Below are 22,795 nucleotides of genomic sequence, written 5' to 3'. Positions count from 1 at the left end.
TGAGCATCATAGCCAGAACGAAAGCTCACCTGCTCCTTTATCCAACAAGAGTCCACAGTTTGCACAAAATGTCTACCCAACTGGAGCACTTTCTACTAGTCAGTCGTGCTACCTCGTTGGGTAAATGTGCAGTGTGGGGGAGTGGGGCTGTGCGTACCCCCTCCCCCAGCTGATTTTCGCCCGATTCTCCATTCCTTGGGGCCCACTGCAATTTTATGGGGGGAGCCGTGCGGCCTCCCTCACTGGGTCAATCTCAGCCCTGGGGACCTCATCCCCTTGGGCCTGGCCTTCAATAAATGGAGGAGGGGGCTGCTTGGCCCCCCTCCCAAGCCAGTTTCGGCCCCGGGGACCCCATCCCCTGAAGACTAGCCATATAATTTTAATTTTTTGGGGGCGGGGGCATGTCTGTAGGCAGGGAAGCATAGGAAACCTCTGCTCCAAGCAAGCGAGAGCGGTTGGACAGCTCTCACTTGATGGGAGTGGAGTGTTTGCTCTGACTGCTGTCAAACAGCTATGTCCCTGGGGTGGGCACACCAGGACATAGAGGTAGCCAGCCCTGGGGGGTGGTGGTCCCCAGGGCCATCTATGGCTCCTCAAGGTGGGGGCCTCATGTCACCCACTCCAATTTTGTATTTGCCCCAGGGAGGTGGTGGACCCTGGGGCTAGGGGTCTTGCAACGGACCCCCTTCATTCTTTTATTTCAGCCCCGGGGAGGTGGCAGTTCCTATGGTGGCGCGGGAGGTGGGAGGGGTTGGGGGGTGTCCATAGGACCCCCCCCCCCCCTGCTTATTTTTCAAATTTTGCCCCAGGGAGGTGGCGGTCCCTGGGGTGCAGGGGGGCTATGCGGCTCCCCGCACACTACTGAAATGAAGCCCCAGGGAGGTGACGTCCTTGTGCGCCCCCCTCCTTTATTTTTAACATGCCCTCAGGACCTGGCCCACCCAGGGGCTTTACCAAAACAAGCGTGGGAGACCGCACATGAGTTTCTTTTAATTTTTGCCATGCATTTGCAAACCTGTGACGAATTTGCAGCAAACTATTTTTTTTTAAACTACTTCTTTGCCCTGGGGGTCCCTCTGGTCTCCAGCACCAGAGCTAAGGGGTCAGGGTGTCCCTACTCTGGCCCCTTTTCATATTTTGTATCTATTTTTTTGGCTGCCAACACTTCCTGGTTGAAGTGTTGGCAGCCTATCAGATCTCAGCACAAGATCGGGAGGGTTTGCGAAGCCTTCGCGTCCCTATATATACAAATTTGAATTGTCTTCAGTATCTCAAAAATTACTGAACGGATTTACACCAAATAACAAAAAGGGTGCTTTCTAGACCACAAACTAGCTGTCGACCAAATTTGGGCGCTATTCCTGTTCAAAATTCCTGTGGGAATTAGCATGGAGAAAATACGTTTTGGGACCCCACCTGTTTCTTGGCCCCCGCTTGACAGATCACCCTGAAACTTTCCAGACAGTATCTGACCTGAGCGTCATATTTTATGGGAACATTTTGTGAAGATTCGTCAACCACCACCAAAGATATACAGGAAAGTAAAAAAACGCTTTTTCTATAGAAACTAGGTCCTAACTATAACTACCTAGTTGCGACCACCACTAGGTTATTTTATATTTATTTATATATATATATATACATATATATATATATATAAAAAACACGGAGAGAGTCAGTGAGTAGATGTATACGGCATATACTATGTACTTATGACATTGCTGTTCATGTAAGTGTCCAATCCTAGTGTGTATTTCTATTTGCTACAATCATTATGCACATCTGATCACACTCTGTTTTTTTCTCCATTCTGTCTTTGATGTGTTTTCTGTGTTTTAAGGCACCGTGAAGCTAAATTATCTTCTGGTCACTGTTGCACCTTGTAAATAATACAAATGTTCCCAGGTTATACACTGTGTTCGTGTACATGTCTGTGAGGGAGTCAGCAGTGTTATGAGCGTTTAATGTAGAAGTAGTCTGACCAGAAATGACTGTTATTATGAACTGCCTTTTCAGGCATGGTTATGAACTCATTTTTAGTGCCCTGATCATGGACAATCCCAGGTACTACTTTTTAACTGGACTGGTATTGCTTAGTTTGTGGAAATTACTTTTCTGCCAAGTTGTGCTGTGATTAGAAGCTGGCTGATCATTTGTTTGAATTAGAGCTGAGGCTGTTAAAGGTTGCCTCTGATTGAATGAAGAGTAAGTGATGTCCCTCGAGAACACATAAAAAAGTAATGAGGCCTGGCGAAGGGCTGGGATGATGCCTAGCTCTTATGTGGTGTTTTTGTATTCGAGATGGCCCTAATCAACAGCACACAAACAATTAAAACTTGGAAATACGCGAAATGGCCTAACTGTAAGCTTGCAAAAAGAATACTTCTACAGTAAAACCAGTCAGTGGCATGAGACAAAGCATTTCCAAAGTGTGCTTGTTTGTGGGGAGTGGCCAACATGCCTTTTTCTGTACAGGGCTCCAGCAAATAGTCACCAGTGTAGTTATCAGTTCATAGATAGTAAGGCCAGTAGAGTGCCAAGCATGTTTTTTTTGTAGCTGCCCTACATACAACGTGTGTGCATGGCACAGTCAGTAGTGAGAGTGTGGTGGCCACTACGTAGGAGCATGACCTCTGTCTACTAAGACAGGGTTAGCATTGCTGTTTTTGCCGGAAGAGAGCTACAGGTTGCAGTAGCGTATAGACCTCAACAGAAAATAAACTGAATTGGCATTGGATTGAATTTATCCTGCTGATCTGGACCTCTTCCCACCCCTCTTTTCGCTTTCTTCAGCCCTCTCATGTTTCCATGTCCTGGTATATTCCAGCGCAGCGGAAGCTACTCCCTCTGCGACTCCTCACTAGTCAGCTCTTCACTCGAGGCTGTGGGCTGTTTTCAGCAATCACTTCACAGTTCCTAATTCTCCTATTTTCTCTCATTTACGATAGCCCATTGGTTAGCTTATTTGATTAATCAGTCTACTATGTAGAGTTTTGACAGGCTTCTCTGAGGGGATGTCTGTAGAAGGCATGACTCACCCCACTTCTGATGTAAGGTTTCAGAGGGAAGCCACATGCACATGTCCCTTGGAGATTTGATGCTGATACACTTGGTCTAATCTTTGCAAAGTACCCTACATTCCTTTCAGTTGTAACAGATTCCATGAGTTTCCTCACACTGAGACCCCAATGTGGGGCCTGAAAGTTTAATCCCTACCTCTTAAGTGCTCTGCAGATTTTGTTGTACTCTCCTATCCTTATGTCGGTGATTTGAGAGTGTTTAGCCTGTGTAACCTTCACTTCTCTTCCAGGGGATCCTCATCAATAGTCATAAACACTGAATATTCCCGGCCATGTGCTGGGACCCCGGAACATATACAAACACACATGTATATGTTTGAAATATCTATGAAAAATAAAATTTTTGTAGAGAATTTCAATACAAATATAATATATACACATGTGTAAACAGCATTGCAGTCTATGTTGAGAAACAGGCTAAAATGTTTTTTTTTCTTTTTTTCGTTAAACATAAATTAAAATCTTCAATTAAAGGTAAAAACTTTCTGTAGTCAAAGTAAAAGGCATAGAAAGTATAAGCAATCCATTTTAAAAGAGAAAAACTACATTGAAAATAAAAGAGCATTATTAGCCAATAGGCTGCATGCAGGTTAACAAAGCAGAACCCAAAAACTGGCACTGTGCCTTTAAGACCCTGAGCACCTCCAGTATTCCACCATGCCTCAGGGGTGAGAGTGAGGTGACAGTTGGTTCACAGTTAGGTCAGTTCTTTTTTCCGGCTTCTTTTGTGAGTATCCTGGAGCATTGAGCTCTAAATTTTCTGGTTATTTGGCCAGAAAAATTACCTAGATTGTGTTTTTCTCAGATTTATTCGACGATTCTACATTTTTCCTGAGTGAGAGACAAGTTTTTTTCTCACAAAAATGCCTTCATTGTTCGTGAAATGTCCTTCCTGTGGGAAGAAAAGGCCCAGTCAGACCCACACGCTGTGTGCATAGTCTGTTTGCCTCAGAGTCACTGTCCTGACACCTGCAGACATTGCAAGAATCTGTCCAAAAGGACTGAGAGAGGATTAGACTTCATGGTCTGCATGAAAGAGAGAAAGTTTCCAAGGCAGACATAGTAAGGGGAGCCAGATCGACGTCGGCAGGTAGGAAGGGTCCTGTCTGTTCACCATCTACAACGTCCCTTTCATCGTCACATCACCGGGTCTCAAAGAGCACACCGCCATCGACAGCAACTCAAGCGACGTCGAAAGATAAGACGTCAAAGCTTTTACCTACTCATCGGGGTAGTTCTCCGTCGCACACCGATCGATGTCGAGCAGGTACAACAGTACTCATATGGCGTCGAAGACTAGTCATCAGCCAACGACGTCGGGGCATCTGCCGTTGAAGCCGACCTCAAGAACTAGGTTGAGGTCCCCTCATCGTGTGTCGTCGAGGCACTTGTCTTCGTCTGCACACCGCTCAACATCAAGGCATTCAACGTCGAGGCACATTCCTGCTGCTGATAACCGCTCGTCGTCGAAGCATGTGGTGTTGACTTCGAGACCTGAGAAGACGGGAAGGTCTCGCTCGATGGCAGAAACCCATGAATCCCTGTTGATGGCAACACAATATCATTCGACGTCGAGAGAACCTTCTCCTGTAACATCTGTCTCGCACAGGGTTTCTCTGCATACCAGCCCCCATCAAAGGTCACCTACAAATCCTGAGACTGGCCTTCTTCAACAAGACCCAGTAGTCACGGTTCAAGTGACTCTTCATGGGCATCTAGAGCTTCATCAGCACATATATCGCCTATAAACCTGTCTCCAAGGTGGTTAGAAAGCCTGAATAAAACACCGGCTTCTCCAAATTCTCAATGCTCTAGACTCTATTCACCATTGGCTTCTTTGCCTCGTACATCCTTGCCAACAGCTGTATCTGAAGGTGTAAAACCTGCTGCTGACCAGCACGCTCCTAGACGTCAACGCAGTCAGTCAAGGGCATCCACAAGAAGTAGGTCACTATCCAGGAGAAGGTCTAGCTCTAGATCCTCTAGATCACGGTAAAGGCGGCGAAGGTCTCCCTCATGGTCTACGGCATCTGAGTCCTCCATAAGAGACTATTCACCTACCTTGACTAACTCCCCTCCATCAAGAGTATCGCCAATTGATGATAATACTACCTTCAATGAGGTTTTGGTCAGAGGGCCCCAAAAACTGAACATAGAAATTCCATAGACGACTACGTCACTGTCAGTGATCTTTGAAACCCTACATCAACGTGCCTCCTCCAGGCAATTACTGGCTCTGGTTCCTGGTCTTTTACAACCGGCTATGGACACATTTCTTACTCCAGCTAGCCTTCGTTCAGCTCCAGCTCGAATACTAAAGAAATATAAAGCCCCAGACCAGGATCCTTTGTTCCTTAGAATCGATCCTCCTCCGGACTCTGTGATTTTGGCTGCTGCCCGTAAGTCTCATTTTGTGTCGTTGTCATCTAAGGTCCCTCCGGACAAGGAGAGTAAACATTTAGACTCATTGGGCAGGAAAATGCGTGGCACGTCAGCAGCATGCATGAAGGTCTCTAGTGCTTCTGCGCTACTGGGAAGGTATGACTGTTCCTTGTGGGATTCTTTGAACAGATTTGTTGACAAATTGCCTAGGGAAGATAGGCAAGATTTTCAGGAGATCCTGCAAGAGGGGAGTTTAGTATCCAACCAGGTGAATAATGCTGCTGCAGACGGAGCGGATTTGGCTGCTCATGGCTACACACATGGCATTTGTGCAAGGAGGTCCTCATGGCTGCGCCTCACAGAGTTGAGGCAGGAGGCACAGCACCGCATCTTGAACCTTCCATTTAATGGAACCTCATTATTTGGATCTCATACTGACGATGAGATGGCGAGGATGAAATCAGAGGTAGACACTATGAAGGCGAAGATAATATAGAAGAAGGGGAAACACCCGGAAGAACGAGTCCGGAACCACAAAGTTTGAAAAACGAATGCGAAACAACGCTTTCGTTTTCCATGACTTCCTGGTTTTGGTACCTTAACCACGCATGTCTGAACAGCATACATGCGTGGTTAAGGTACAGAAGAAGGGAGTCGGAGTGGACGCGGTGAAGGAGGAGGTAAGTTGGGCTGGGACTGTTTTTTGGTGGGGGGGTAGCGGGCTCGGGGTGATTAGGGTTTAGGGGGGGCCGGGTTTAGGTTTAAGGGGTGGGTTGGGGGTTGGGGTGTCTAGGTTTTAGGGGCGGGGTGGGGACTCAGGGTATTTTTAGTTTTTGGGGTGGGGGCTGGGGGTGATTAGGGTTTGGGGGAGGGGGGTCAGTGTTTAGGTTTAAGGAGTGGGTTGGGGTGTTTAGGTTTTAGGGGTGGGGGTTCTGGTCATTTGGGGGGTGGGGGGGTTGGGGTTGTTGTTGGGATGGGGGCTCGCGGTAATTTTTGGGGCTGGGGGCTAGGTGGGAAGCATGCTGGATCGTGCATGCTGATTGCTAATTCCTTTACCAGGAATGCGTTTACAACGGTAAAATCATTGTAAACGCATTCGTGGTAAAGGCATTAGTGGTTCGAACGAGGTCATTGTTCCGACCTCATTGTTGAGCCACGGGTGGTTGAGACACCGGTGGTTCCGACACATAACCTAGAAGAAGGTACAGGCCTTATGACAAGTGCCCTTTTCAGCAGAGGGTTCAAGCCCCTCACTGGTCCCAGATGCCGCAACAAAAACAGGGGCGGCCTTTCTTTCAACCACGCAAAACTGCGAGACCGCGCTCCAAGTAGACCACATCAGTCTACTCCCAAGGCAGCGGGAAAACAATGAGGGTTCACTTCCCCTAATCCTGTCCACCACTCCAGTGGGGGGAAGTATTACCAATTACGCTCACGAGTGGCACACCGTTACAAAAGACAAATGGGTGCTAAACATTGTAGAGAATGGTTGCTCTCTTCGGTTCAAATCTCCTCCACTGTCTCTGCTGTCAACGAGGTCAGTGCCTGCTCATTACTCGGTACTGCGAAAATAAATTTGCATCCTGTTGCAGAAAAGAGGGATAGAAAAGGTTCCATTCGCTCAACGAGGAAAAGGAGTGTATTCCCAATATTTTCTGATGAAGAAGAAAGGCCAAGAAGGGGTCTTCAGACCAATTCTAGATCTGAGACATCTGAACAAATACATCTGAAAAGAAAAAATCAGAATGCTGACCCTTCATCAGATTTTCCCTCAGCTACATTGAGGAGACTGGATGTGCTCCATAGATCTACAGGATGCGTACTTTCACATTCCAATCGTACCCAAACATCGAAAATGTATTTGTTTCATAGTGGCATCACAACACTACCAGTTCAAAGTGCTGCCCTTCGGCCTAAAATCAGCCCCTCGGACATTCTCCAAATGTGTGGCAATGATAGCGGCGCACTTGAGAAAACAGAATATCTTTATTTATCCATACCTAGACGACTGGCTGCTCAAAGCTACCACAGCAGAGCAGACTGTAGACCATTTCAACCTGGTTCTGAACACTTTCAGCTCTCTGGGTTTGTAGGTCAATTTCCAGAAGTCCACTCTCATTCCAACTCAGACCCTCCATTATCTGGGTGTATCCTTCGGAGGAACGACTATAATCAATAACGAAGAAGTGTCACACTCTTCTCCGCACTCTCAGACCTACGGTCCGTCAGGTAGCATCTCTGTTGGGCTCCATGGCCTCCTGCATTTTCATTGTCCTGAATGCCAGGCTACATATGAGGCCTCTTCAAGAGGCTCTAGAGGATCAGTGGAATCAGTACACAGCCCAATGGGAGGACAGAATAGCTCTTTCAACCGGGGCTCTAGCATCATTACAATGGTGGTTGTGCAGACATCACCTATTGGTGGGGTCTCCTTTTCACCAGTCCACTCCTTCCGACACCCTAGTAACGGATGCATCACTACATGGCTGGGGAGCTTACCTGGGCCCCCTCCAGGCTCAGGGCCTATGGTCCAGCAAGGAACAGAGTTACCACATCAACCTACTGGAACTGAGAGCAGGTCACCTTCCTCTCAAATCGTTTGCCCCCTCGATCAAAGGAAAATCCCTTCTGGTCCAGACGGACAATACAACTTCGATGTATTATCTAAACAAGCAAGTGGGCACGAGATCTCATTCCCTGTCTCAGGAATCTCAAACCATCTGGCACTGGCTAATAGCAAGGGGAATGTCCCTCACAGCGGTCCATCTCCCGGGACAGCAAAACTCTGAAGCAGATTTCCTAAGCCGAAGTCTAATAGACTCCCACGATTGGGTCCTTCACGACGAGGTCGTAGCAGACATCTTCCAACGGTGAGGTCAGCCTCAATTAGATCTATTTGCAGACGACGTCAACAAAAAATGCCCAGACTTTGCATCCAGGTTCTACCGTCCGGGGACGCAAGGGAATGTCCTGTTGATAGACTGGTCAGGGATATTGCTTTACGCTTTTCCACTGATTCCCCTGATACCTGCTGTAATCAACAAGTTTTACAGATCCCAACCAGGATGATACTCATAGCCCCACGATGGCCTCGACAATACTGGTACATAGATCTCCTCCAGTTGTCAGAGCAGCCGCACAAGAGGCTGCCGTGCAGACCGGATCTCCTCTACAGATTAGGGGGGAAAATTCTACATCCCAACTTTCCCTCGCTGAGCTTGACAGCATGGCTTCTGAATTGCTGCAATATGGACAACTAGGGCTCCCACAGGAATGTATGAATATTTTAAAGGAGTCTACGCGTTCAAGTGGAAAAGGTTCTACATGTGGTGCCGGCAGCACGATCACAATCCTATTTTGGGCCAGGAGGAGGTTATCTTGCCTTATCTGTTACATCTTGCGAGGTCAGGATTGCAGTTCTCTTCTATTAAGGTACATTTATCTGCCATTACAGCTTATCGTAAATCACCCTCTCAGAAATCCTTCTTTGCTATACCAGTAGTTAAGGATTTCTTACAGGGCCTGAAGAAAGTCTTTCCACCAATTCGGAAACCCTCACCTCCATGGGAATTGAATGTGGTCTTGTCTAGACTCATGGCCTCCCCTTTCGAACCCATCCACAAAGCTTCTTTACAACACCTTACGTAGAAGACAGCTTTTCTGGTAGCCATTACCTCTGCTAGAAGGGTCAGCGAAATTCAGGCTGTATGTTCGAGGGAACCCTTCACGGTGTTCCACGATAACAGAGTGGTTCTGAGAACACATCCATCGTTCTTGCCTAAGCTGGTATCGGACTTCCACATTAATCGAACAATATCTCTTCCAACGTTTTTCCCTAATCCTGTTACTCCGGCGGAGAAAGCCTTGCACTCCCTGGACCTTAAGAGGGTGCTCAGATTTTTCCTTGATAGGACTAGGTCAATTAGACAATCTCATCGTCTGTTTGTTAACTATGGACATATGAGGACAGGGGAAGCTGCTTCAAAACAAACTATTTCTAGATGGATAGTTTAATGTATTTTGACTACTTATCAATTGGCTAACAAGCAATTAACAGCTAGGCCTAAGGCTCACTCAACGAGAGGGAAGGCGGCGACTGCAGCTCTTCGTAAGAATGTACCCATCTCCGAGATTTGCAAAGCTGCCACATGGAGACCTGTACATACTTTTACTAGGCACTACTGTATAGATTCAGATGCCAAACCAGACACTCAAGTGGGTCAAGCTTCTCTAAGAAATTTATTTGCATAGCATATGGTTTTTTTCCTGCACGTCTATCATTCCGCCCGCATAGGTTTGGGATGGGCTTGCTAATCTATTCAGTGTTTATGACTATTGATGAGGATCCCCTGGAGGAGAAGGATAAGTTACTTATAAATCCTAGTTCTCTTCCAGGGTATCCTCATCAAAGTCATAAACAACCCACCCTCCTCACCGGACACGATTTTTAGAAGTGCAGCAATACTCATGTGTCTATTCTATTGCTCATTATCACTGAAAGGTCAGTACTTTTTTAACTGTGAACCAACTGTCACCTCACTCTCACCCCTGAGGCATGGTGGAATACCGGAGGTGCTCAGGGTCTTAAAGGCACGGTGCCAGTTTTTAGGTTCTGCTATGTTAACCTGCATGCAGCCTATTGGCTTATAATGCTCCTTTATTTTCAATGTAGTTTTTCTCTTTTAAAATGGATTGCTTATACTTTCTATGCCTTCTACTTTGACTACAGAAAGTTTTGACCTTTACTTGAAGATCTTAATTTATGTTAAAAAAAACTCCAAAAAAATAAAGCATTTTTAGCCTGTTTCTCAACATAGACTGCATTGCTGTTTACACATGTATATATTATATTTATATTGAAATTCTCTACAAAAATGTTATTTTTCATAGATATTTCATACATATACATGTGTGTTTGTATATGCTCCGGGGTCCCCGCACGTGGGCGGGAATATTCAATGTTTATGACTTTGATGAAGATAGCCCTGGAAGAGAACTAGGATTTACAGGTAAGTAACTTATCCACGTCTCCCAGAAAGCTGTGACTGCCAGGGCTTCCGAGGGGTAGGAAATGTAGCAACTGTGTCAATGTAACTTAACTGTTAATTGTGTTTCTCCATCAGGGAATGTATTTTCCCTTTGGAATAACAACTGCGTTTACAGAACCGCCTGTACTTAGGGCATTCCTCTCCTTTCCCAATCTGAAAGGAGATGTACTCCTTCCCTGGACTTGTTTTTAGGTTTGAAGCGAACAGAAAACTCCCTGCAGTTGTGAGTTTGAGGGTGTTCACCCCTTTGAGCAAGTGCCCTTGCCCTGGAATGCCCGTAGTCTGCAGCTGTGAATTTTATTTGTGCCATAGTGGCATAATGTTAAGTGTAAATCCAGTTACGAGTGAAAATTCACGTTTCGTGAATAAGATGAATTTTCACCAGTAAAGAATGGTATGCGAGCCCTTAAGTGGGAGGATAAATCTGCAAACCTTTGTGTTCTTCTCCTCCTCTCAAGTCCTACTCCCTGTGCTTTGGACCCCTCCTGCCTGTCTCACTGCTTTCTGTTCGGTAAATGTTTTAATATCAGGCTCTCATCTGTTCGATTTGCTATATCCCTGTCATGCTTCGCAGCACTGCTTCTTTCGCGAATTCTTTAAAAATTTTCATTTATTCACCCCCTTTAATAGGTTTCCTTCTACAATCCAAACCCCATCATGATTCACGACCTGGATTTTTGCTTCTGCTGAAATATTCAAGAAAAACGTTTATATATTTTTTCAAGTTCCCTTTGAATTTCTTTCCCTAGCTTAACTTGATGTCTTCCCCTGATTGTATCTTTCTATCTGAGTTCTTATAAACAGAAGAGCACAGTGGGACATATTGTTAATCATGTGAGCCCTTAATGATTGAACTCATGAAGGTCACCATAAGCACTCTGTTGGAACTGTTACTGTTTATTTACTGGTGTTCTTCAGATGATAAAACTCTGTCAAACTACTTTGAAGGATTACATATTTAATCCATGCTTCCTGTGTTTTGCAGCCTTGCTTTGCACCCGGATAAATCCCTTGTGGCCACAGGGCAGGTCGGGAAGGACCCTTACATCTGTATTTGGGATTCCTACAGTGTGCATACTGTCTCTATTCTGAAAGATGTGCACACACATGGAGTGGCCTGTTTGGCGTTTGACTTGGATGGACAGGTAGAGATGTTATAACTTTTAATACCATTTCAGTTTTATGCCTGTCTTTGCAAACTAAACAGCTGTACTACTGTGTATGGGTGTGCAGTGTCTGTCTGTGCAAACTAATCAGCTGTACTACTGTGTATGGGTGCCAAGGAGCAGTGTCTGTCAGTGAAAAGATCAGGGCATTAGTTCCACGTAAATGTTTTCATTGCATACGTATTGTTAAGTATAATAAATAGTTTTATCGGTTGAATGTATATGCAATTGAATATTACTGTCCCAGGATTAAACCAGTCCTTGTATAGTAAGCATAATCCATTGAAGCAATTCTCAGACTGGTTCCAAATACGCTCAGGTGCAGCATCCTTGACAGAAATCCCAGTTGATCAGTTGCAAATGTCTGTAATGTTGGTTCTTTTGTACTCCTCAGCATTTATTTTACCCTATTCTTCACTCACTGTATTTTTTACTAGTCTGTGCCTGATAAACACCCTACTCGCTCTCAGTATAACATTTACACAAAAGAGGTTTTAGCAAGCGATTCCCCTACCATGCACACCCCTTATCGCCCCATCCCTGTACCGCAAATGGAGATTGGTACAGTACATAGCTTAGCCAACAGGATTACAAGCAAGATTGGACGGGAGCTTGGTCAAAGAATGATGGACCTGTAGAATGTAGGGCTCAATGTAAAAATACAGAACATTTTAAACTGAATATGGCTAGCAGTTGGTAGTCAGTAGTGGGTTTCATGAAGTCATATGATGCCTCTGCCCTATAACAGTTGCAGTCCTGTTCAGTATTCTCATCAAGCAGCATAAAAGAAAGCTGATGTGCCCAGAAAATGTTTTTCCAACTATCCCAAGGTGGGAAGAGAGGAAAATTGTTGTGGTCCTAGGCTTGTGAGAGTCTGTCAGAAAGGAAAGATCTCTCGCGGAACTTTGCAATGAGAGAAACTCAACCTTAGTACAGCACAGAGGACAGACTGTTTTCTGTCCAAAAGCTTATTTTCTTTGCTACAGTCAAGAGGGCACAGTAAAGGCTGCCATTCCTCCAAAGGACAAATTATTTCTGATTACCAAAATCTCTGTTTTGCTAGTGTTTACCCTCAATCTGTTGTGACTGTCTGACTACTTTTTTAAAGCTTGCACCACCCTGCAGGGGTCTCTTGGTACTGGTCAAACAACAGTCTAGCCACACTGGTAAGTCTTTCACATTTTCCTCTTAAAGCTTAATAGAGCGGTGGAGACCTTGATGACATACAGAAGGGAATATTACAATAAACTAGCATGTACTGAGAAGGTATGGCTTCCCCTTGTTCTGAGGTTGTATTTAGGGGCCACAAGTAGATCCTTAGTGTTGTTGTGCAATTAATAACATAAACATGTAGGCTGAAGAACATTCCTAAGTGATAGTTGATGGAAGTTTTTAAATAAAATGCACAGAGCTTTAAAGACAATACAGTTTGATAAGGGAACCAGTGGATACCTCTTAGGGCTTGTACTACCTGGTCTCACGTGATAAATGGAAGGAAAGAATAAATAACCCGCACCACAGCATTCAGAACCCATTGGAGTCTTCTAAAAAGAGTCCATATTAGCTAGCGTAAAGAGCACTGCAATTATTAAGCTATGAATGTAGGGCACTACCAACGACCAATCCAATAACCACATGTTTCAGGAAAATGAAATGCAAAAAAGGTTTTAGTTCATGGATCTGGAAAAAACAATTTTTATTACTACATTAACTTGTGGCTTATGAGACATCAGAGTTAAATTAAAAAACAAGTTCTTGACCATGTTAGATGGTGGCAGATTCAACCCAAAAAGGTTTGGAGTGTCAAGGGCTAACAAAGAGGGCATACCTTTAGCACCGAAGAATATACGATTATTAATTCTGTCTTGGACTGATTCAATTAGAGGAAGTTAGAAATCATAAAATATTGGATACCATCCAACAGGTGCTGTAGGTCTGCACATGGGTTGGTTGCTTGAGAAAGTGAATATAGAGCTGGGTTTAAACTACCTAAGACTTGGTTGCTGTTAGAAATGAGGTCTCAAGTTGGCAGTGGTTTGCACCTTGTTCAAGTAGGGACCCTCACTCTGTTCAGGGTAAGGGAGATCTACAACTCAGATAAACCCTGCTCACCCCCTCGGTAGCTTGGCAGTCAGGCTTATCTTATAGGCAATGTGTTTGTACAGACACACACACACACAGTAACACAGTGAAAACACCACAAATGTACACCACACCAGTTCAGAAACAATAGCCAATATTTATCTCACTAAACAAGACCAAAACGACAAAAATCCAACATAGACAAGAAAAGATACAAATGTTTAAACGTTAAATCTTAGTAAAGCGCTTAGAAACACAACAGCTCCAGTTGGGGCCATCACAGCGTCATTGACAAAGTCGTTCCCAACAGTCCAACACCACTCACGAGGGAGTGGGGGCTGGTCATGGAGTCACAGGTACAGTACCTTTGAAAACAATGAAACTCAGACGTTGCACTGAGTCGGGGAGGTGAGGCGTCGCTGGAGCCGGTGCGGCGTTGGTTCCTTACTGCTACCGGGGAGGTGAGGTGTTGGTTCCTTACTGCAGTGCAGGGGAGGTGAGGTGTTGGTTCCTTACGGTTGCATGGGCAGGTGATGTAGCATTTTCTTACTATATGGTGGGGTCGATGAATCAGGCGGGTCAAGACGTGGGGGGGTGACCTGTCTGGTTGGGGTCACACCACAGGGGCCACAGGCACCATGGTACAGTCAGGAGTCACGGACGTCGGTGACACAACACTCGGGACTCACAATGTCGCAGGACTTCAGAGGTGCTGGGGCGGCTTCCGGCCAGCGATGCCGGGTCTGCGGCGTCGGTCGCTGCCTTTCAACAAGAAGCACAGCTTCAGATGCAGGCAGCAGCACAGAGTCAGGTGGCAGTGCCGTTTCCGGAGTCATGCCTGGTTCTTCTTGTTTTCACCAGAACTCACTTCCAGGGGCCCAGGAACTGGATTTGACACCACTTGGTAAGTCACGACTCTCAACAAGAAAGCCGATGTGTTGGCAGATTAAGTCTTTGATGTCCCTGAGACTTCTAGCAGGAGGCAAGCTCAGTTCAGGCCCTTGGAGAACCTTGGAAAGCAGGATGTAGAAAGCACAGTCCAGTCTTTTCTCCCCCAGGGCAGAAGTAGCAGCAGCAGACCAGCACAGCAAAGCAACAGGCAAGAGTGCCAGGTCCTCCTTAAGCATTCAGCTCTTCTCCCTGGCACAAAGTAATCAGTCCAGAAATGAAGTTGTGTGGTCAGCAGTCCAAAACGTACACTCATTTCTGCCTTTGAAGTAGTCAAACTTCAAAGGAAAGTCTTTGTAGTGCACAAGACGATGCCTTTCCCTGTTCTGGCCCCAGGCACACTCCACGGGGTTGGAGACTGTATTGTGTAAGGGTAGGCACAGCCCTATTCAGGTGCAGGTGTCTTCTCCTCCCACCACTCTAGTCCAGGAAGACCCATCAGGATATGCAGGACACACCTCAGCTTCCTTTGTGTGACTGCCTAGAGTGAATTCACAAACAGCTCAACTGTCAATCTGACCCAGACGTGTTTTAGGAAGGCAGGCAGAAGCACAGGAAGGATGGTTAAGCTAGAAAACTCCCACTTTCTAAAAGTGGCATTTTCAAACTTACAATCTAAAAAACAACTTTACCAAAATATGTATTTTTAAATTGTGAGTTCAGAGGCCCCAACCTCCAAATCTGTATCTGCTCCCAATGAGAAACTGCACTTAAAATATATTTCAAGGTAATTCCCTTGTTAGCATAAGGGAGAGACAGGCCTTGCAATAGTGAAAAACAAAATTAGCAGTATTTCACTATCAGGACATGCTCAACACACCAGTACACGTCCTACCTTTTAAATACACTACACTCTGCCCATGGGACTGCCTTGGGCTTACCTTAGGGGTGACTTACATGTAGTAAAATGGATGGTTTGTGCCTGGTAAGTGGGTGCACTTGCCAGGTCGAAATGGCATTTTAAAACTCCACATAAAGACAATGCAGTGGCAGGTCTGAGACAGGTTTACAGGGCTACTCAACTGGGTGGCACAATCAGTGCTGCAAGCCCACTAAAACCATTTGATTTACAGGCCCTGGGCACCTCTAATGCACCTTACTAGGGGCTTACTAGTAATTCAAATATGCAAATCATGGAGAAACCAATCACCAATCCAATTTAGACAGAGATCACTTGTAGTTTAGCACTGGTCAGCAGTGGTAAAGTGCCCAGAGTCCTAAAGGCAGCAAAAACAAAATTCAGCATAGGATTAAAAACAAGAGGTTGGAAGCAAAATGTACAGGGGAAACCACACCAAGAGGTGACAGGTCTAACAGGTGCCACTTGGTGATCTTTACCCAAGTCAAAAATGGCATGTATATAGATATTAAACGGAGCAGGCCATATGATTGACCCCTACATAACCTCAAAGCCAGCTGAGATAGGGTCAGAATGAATATGTCCTAAATTAATCTATTGCCTCCTTGTAGATAGATAGGGTTAAAACCACTTTATAGTTACTTCAAATGTCTCAAGCATCCTCTAAATACAACGTGACACATTTAGAGGTTTGTCTCTTTGAGACTAGCTTTAAGCGTAGTTGCTGTAATGGTCTGATCTCCATCTAACCATTAGATTAACCAGAACATAATCAGTGTATCATCAGGGTAAGAGTTAATAGTCAAATTTAAAGATGGAATTCAACTGACCAGGGGACAGTGGCAGATACTTGTAATGGATGCATGAGAGGGAGAAATCTGTGATACCCATAAAGATGGTGGGTTATAGGAGAAGGTAATGGCAGTGGCATGTTTGTGCTGTCACAAAATCTCTGTGTAGTCAATGAGAACCACCAAATTCTTTGAGAGGCTTGAATGCAGCTGACAGATCGGATAATGTGATTGTGTGTGCAGCTCAGCTATCTGCTAAGAGCTGTAGGTAATTTTTAAGAATTACCAATGCCAATATCCTTTACCTCTTTTTGTGCAAAAACCTACATAAAAACTGTAGGCGTGTAATACGTATTATCTGGCATTGGGGACTGTTGGACTTTTGCTTATGCAGGGTCATCCCCAGTCTTTTTGCCTCCTGCCTCCTATTTTTTTCTGACCTGTCGCTGTTGGCTTTTGAACTCTGAGCACTTTCCCACTGCTAACCAGTGCTAAAGTGTATGCTCTCTGTGTGAAATTGTATGTGATTGGTTTATCCATGATTGGCATATTTGATTTACTAGTAAGTCCCTAGTAAGGTGCACTAGAGGTGCCCAGGGCCTGTAAATCAAATGCTACTAGTGGGCCTGCAGCACTGGTTGTGCCACCCACATAAGTAGCTCTGTAATCATGTCTCAGACCTGCCACTGCAGTGTCTGTGTGTGTATTTTTACACTGTAAATTCGACTTGGCAAGTGTACCCACTTGCCAGGCCTAAACCTTCCCTTTTCTTACATGTAAGGCACCCCTAAGGTAGGCCCTAGGAAGCCCCAAGGGCAGGGTGCAGTGTATGGATAAGGTAGGACATATAGTAATGTGGTTTATATGTCCTGACAGTGAAATACTGCTAAATTCGTTTTTCACTGTTGCAAGGACTGTCTCTCTCATAGGATAATATGGGGGCTACCTTTAAATATGATTAAAGCGTAGATTCCCCTAGAGAGTAGATGGACATGTGGAGTTTGGGGTCCCTGAGCTCACAATTTAAAAATACATCTTTTAGTAAAGTTGATTTTAAGATTGTGCGTTTGAAAATGCCACTTTTAGAAAGTGAGCATTTTCTTGCTTAAACCATTCTGTGACTCTGCCTTGTTTGTGGATTCCCTGTCTGGGTCAGTTTGACAGTTGGGTTGTTTTTCACCTCACACCAGACAGTGACACAAAGGGAGCTGGGGTGTAACCTGCATTTCCTGATTAGCCATTTCTGCTAGGAGGGAGGGGTGGAGTGGTCACTCTCATCTGAAAGGACTGTGCCTGCCTCTAACAATGCCGGCTCCAACCCCCTGGTGTGTGTCTGAGGCCTTGCCTGGGCAAGGCAGGATTTCACAAGTAGGTGTGAGTCCCCTTTGAAGAAAGGTGACTTCAAAGACTAAAATGGGTATAAGAAGGGCACCCAAATCTACAGACTTCAGAAACACTTCTGGAATCAAGAGGAACCTCTGCCTGGAGAAGAGCTGTTAGCTGAGGAGGAAGTGCTGCCCTGCCTGTGACTGTGCTTTGTGGAGCTTTCCTGCAGTGCTGCTTCTGGCAGAGTAAGAGGGCAAAGACTGGACTTTGTGTGCCTTCCATCTTGAGAAGAAATCTCCAAGGGCTTGATCTAGAGCTTGCCTCCTGTTGTTTGAAGTCTCAGGGACAGCAAAGACTTCTCTCTGCCAGCACCTGGAGTCTCTGGAGAGACTCCTACTCTGCCCTGTGGTGCCCATCCAGTTCCTGGAACCCTGAAAGGAGAAGCTGGCAGCCTAAAGACAAGAAAATCCACGCACAGAGCGCAGTGCGGGGAAAAAATCGACGCGAATCCGATCGGCGGCTGAAAAACGACGCGCCGCCAGCTCCGCGGCTGAGAAACGACGCTCGCAGGAAACGCGACCGAAGAATCGACGCACGGAGCAGGAGAAACGACGCGCAGCATCGCTGACGGAGGCTGGGAGATCGCAACCTGCGCGGCTGGATCGTCAACTCATCGTGCGGCTGGATTTTTGACTCGAGTACCGCCGTGCGGAGTTATTTTCGACGCACGCCCGCCCATGCGGGGTTATTTTTTACGCACACCAGGTACATTTTCACTCTAGCAGCGCTAGTGTGTTTTTCAAACTACTTAAAGACTCTTTTTGATTTTTAATTAATAACTTGACTTGTGTATGGTGGATTTTTGTCGTTTTGGTCTTGTTTTGTTTAGATAAATATTTCCTATTTTTCTAAACCTGTGTTGTGTCATTTTGTAGTGTTTTCATTGAGTTACTGTGTGTGTTGGTACAAATACTTTACGCCTAGCACTCTGAGGTTAAGCCTACTGCTCTGCCAAGCTACCAAGGGGGTAAGCAGGGGTTAGCTGAGGGTGATTCTCTTTTACCCTGACTAGAGTGAGGGTCTTTGCTTGAACAGGGGGTAACCTGACTGTCAACCAAGGACCCCATTTCTAACATTGGTGATCAGCGGTCGGGATTTGGACTTGTATTTGTACTTGACATACAGTGATTAAGTGTACACTACTGTTTTGATCTCAGACCACTACGTGACCACATACTACTTGTTTGGTGATCTTTTGCTTTTTCTCTTAAGGACTCCTTTTTGTTCTACTTCCATGATTTTGCTGATCCCTTGACTGATTCTTTTTACTTCATTGGGAACTTATTTTCTGCCTTTGGAACTTTGCACTTGTGACCATCATGTCTCAATCTGGAGATGCAACAGCTGGAGCTGTGTTTGAAATGGAGAAACTGAAGGAGTACTCAGTTGCTCAATTGAAACAGTTCCTTAAAGATCTTGACTGTCCCACTAAGAGCTCCACCAGGGAGGGGGAGCTGCAAAAGGCACAGAGGGCCGGGGTGACAATCAAGAAGGCTGGAGGGCACACAGAGGAGGGGAATGTGGGTGGGGAAGTGCAGAGGATACACAGTGGTGTAGTGGAGGTACCTGTTACGCCTGGTGGGAGGGTCCCCAGGAGGGGTAGCAGGGTGTCGTCTAAGGGTCTGACTCCTAAAGATGTGCAGGACAGACAGGCAGAAAGGGTTCGCCGGTTGGAGGCAGAAAAGTTGAGGATGCAAAGGGAGTATGACAAGTGGGAAAGGGACTTCGAGATACAAAGGATGATTTATGCTTACAAGCTTAAATTGAAACCGCTGGAAGTCATGAGGGCTGAATCCAGCTGAAATGGTGGCAGCAACAATTTTATATCTAGTGCTGCTGAAGAAGTGCACATGCCCAGAGATGTGGTGCCCTACTTGAAGGAGGCAGTTAACACACACCAGGAGGTTCAGGGGTATGAGGTAGCTCCAGTGATGCACAGGGTCCCTGAGGTGGATTGGGGAACTGGCATGGGGAGTCATATTCCTACTGGTGGGAGGGACACTCTACTGACTCTAGGTGGGAGTGACAGGGAGAGGGGTTCCCCCGAGGTAGAAGTCCTGGTTATGGAGTGTGAAGACATCCCAGAAGAGTGTGGGTTGAGTGTCAGGGACAGTCAGGTACTGTCTCACCAGTCTCAGGAGGGTGATGTGGGGTGCTTTTTCAAAGCAGAGTCACTGGATGGTTGGGTGAAGGGTACTTTGGTTAATTCATGTGAGGGGCTGAGTGATGTAATTGCTGGAGAGCATATGTCTAGTCCTTATTTTCCAGAGCTATGCCAACACCAGGTGGAGTGTGAGTTCTCTGACCCCAGGGAGCTTACAATGGAGGCAGACCTCTTGGTGAGTACCAGAGAGTCTGAAGAGGCATTTGGGGGTGCTCCTGAGAGGAGTGGTCTAGGTAGTTCCCAACCAGGTGAGGTAGGGAAGGATTGTAGTGTCCCAGGTAGGTCCCAGTGTAGTGGGATGGGTGAGGGACCCCATGTCCAGTCTCAGAGGAGAGGGAATGGGGATGGGTTGAGGCCCAAGGTGCCCGAGATCCGGTCCCAGGTCCTGGAGGGTTCCATGAGGGAACACCAGGAGGGGAGCCTAGCCTGTACCATAGGGCCATCTGTTGAGGAAGACCCCACAGTGTCAGGAGAACTTGGGGGGGTGGCTGTAGCCAGCGTCCCACCAGTTCTGGTGTCTGGCAGTACCACTCCTAGTGAGGGGGTGCAGAAGTCCAGACAGAGGGTTGAGAGTGGGTTGCGGACCCCAGTGGAGAACCTGGAGGGTCAGGGGTCAGCTCTGAGAGCAGAGCCCCCCAGGAATGACCTTGGTAAGACCATTTCTGGGTTGGGGGGAATCCAGACTCTGTCAGATGGGCAGAGGTCAGGAGACCTGCGCCAGCCAGACTCTTGTGTGGCCCTTGGGGACAGTGTGTCCCTTGAGGGGGGTAAGTGTGCCCCCCTGGAAGTCCTGGTGTGCCAGGCAGTGGTTCAACCGCAGGGTGGTGACCCTGGGTTGGATGACCAGGTTCAGAGGGTAAACTCTGACCTGGTGGGGGGTAGGTATGCCCCCCAGGAAGTCCTGGGTTGCCAGGCAGTGGTCCAGTCTGTGGGTACAGACCCTGGACTGGAGGATCAGGTGCAGGGGGTAGACCCTGACCTGAAGGGGTGGATGGTTTGCCCAATCACCCCCCCTGGTGTGACTTCAAGGGGTACTCTCCCTGAGGGGGGGGTGCAGAACCCTGAGAGTAGGGGCAGGGGAGAAAGAGCCTCACCCCTGGCCCCAGTGCAATCTAAGGGTACAGACCCTGGATTGGAAGGCCAGGTTCAGGGTGTCCCCCCTGACCTGGAGGAAGGGGCTACTGCTAACAGTGCCCATCCCATGTTGTCCTCTGAGGGGGCCACTCCTAGTTGGGGGGTGCAGGACCCCAGAAGGGAGGGCAGGGGGAGGGAAGCCTCACCCCTGGCCCTGGTCCAACCTGAAGGTACAGACCCCAGGTTGGCGGACCAGTTGCAGGTTAACAGCCCTGCACTGGTGGAAGAATTGTGCAGGACTGCTTCTACAAGCACCCTGACAGTTTTTGACTCTGGGGGTGCCGCTTCTGCAGGGAGGGTACTGAGCCCCAGAGGGGAGGACCAGGGTCAGGTTGTCATCCCTGACCTGGTGGAAGAGAGAGTGGTCAAAGGGTGCCAGGCACCTGGGGCTACCGCCCCCCACTCACCGCAGTCACAGTGGTTGGAGAGGCCTGAGGTCGGGCTCTCATCCCTGACAGTTGTCCGGGGCCACCGTGGCTTGCTGTCCTGGTGGACAGAGTTGCCCCTGGGGGGGGGGGGAGAGTCACACCCCGGGGGTGGAGTGGGCAACACCACTGTGTTGGCCCTGGTGGTACTATCTGCCCATTGCAATTCATCTGTGAGCAAAGTAAAGTTAGGTGCTGCACAGATGGTGTCTGTAGATGTGGAGAAGGGTTCCCCATGGGTTAGCTTAGTGGGCCCTGAGAGTATGGACAGAGGGATCCAACTGGAGTCAGGAAGGCGTAGAACTGGAACATGCCCCTGCTGTTGTGGGCCTGGGTCCTTGTTCTATCGCCCCAATCAGGGAAGTACGTCAAGGTATTGATTGTTCTCCCCTGGCTTTAGGCTGGTAGGGGGTCGTGTTGGACTTTTGCTTATGCAGGGTCATCCCCAGTCTTTTTGCCTCCTGCCTCCTATTTTTTTCTGACCTGTCGCTGTTGGCTTTTGAACTCTGAGCACTTTCCCACTGCTAACCAGTGCTAAAGTGCAAATGCTCTCTGTGTGAAATTGTATGTGATTGGTTTATCCATGATTGGCATATTTGATTTACTAGTAAGTCCCTAGTAAGGTGCACTAGAGGTGCCCAGGGCCTGTAAATCAAATGCTACTAGTGGGCCTGCAGCACTGGTTGTGCCACCCACATAAGTAGCTCTGTAATCATGTCTCAGACCTGCCACTGCAGTGTCTGTGTGTGTATTTTTACACTGTAAATTCGACTTGGCAAGTGTACCCACTTGCCAGGCCTAAACTTTCCCTTTTCTTACATGTAAGGCACCCCTAAGGTAGGCCCTAGGAAGCCCCAAGGGCAGGGTGCAGTGTATGGATAAGGTAGGACATATAGTAATGTGGTTTATATGTCCTGACAGTGAAATACTGCTAAATTCGTTTTTCACTGTTGCAAGGACTGTCTCTCTCATAGGATAATATGGGGGCTACCTTTAAATATGATTAAAGCGTAGATTCCCCTAGAGAGTAGATGGACATGTGGAGTTTGGGGTCCCTGAGCTCACAATTTAAAAATACATCTTTTAGTAAAGTTGATTTTAAGATTGTGCGTTTGAAAATGCCACTTTTAGAAAGTGAGCATTTTCTTGCTTAAACCATTCTGTGACTCTGCCTTGTTTGTGGATTCCCTGTCTGGGTCAGTTTGACAGTTGGGTTGTTTTTCACCTCACACCAGACAGTGACACAAAGGGAGCTGGGGTGTAACCTGCATTTCCTGATTAGCCATTTCTGCTAGGAGGGAGGGGTGGAGTGGTCACTCTCATCTGAAAG

General features: G+C 46.8%; 1 protein-coding gene across 2 annotated transcripts in view; it reads left to right on the top strand.

Annotated features, from left to right (window-relative positions):
- Window positions 1-22,795, top strand: part of EML6 (EMAP like 6) — an 854,573-nt gene that overhangs the window by 149,900 nt on the left and 681,878 nt on the right. For both annotated transcript variants that reach the window (XM_069234186.1, XM_069234187.1), the window contains exon 2: window positions 11,496-11,655. In XM_069234186.1, coding sequence (XP_069090287.1) covers window positions 11,496-11,655 — 160 coding nt within the window. The remainder of the gene's footprint in view (window positions 1-11,495; window positions 11,656-22,795) is intronic.

The sequence above is a fragment of the Pleurodeles waltl genome, chromosome 5 (genome assembly GCF_031143425.1).
Source record: "Pleurodeles waltl isolate 20211129_DDA chromosome 5, aPleWal1.hap1.20221129, whole genome shotgun sequence".
In the NCBI taxonomy this organism is placed as follows: domain Eukaryota; kingdom Metazoa; phylum Chordata; class Amphibia; order Caudata; family Salamandridae; genus Pleurodeles; species Pleurodeles waltl.
Note: the sequence above shows the minus strand (reverse complement) of the source record. Positions and strands in the feature narration are given on the sequence as shown.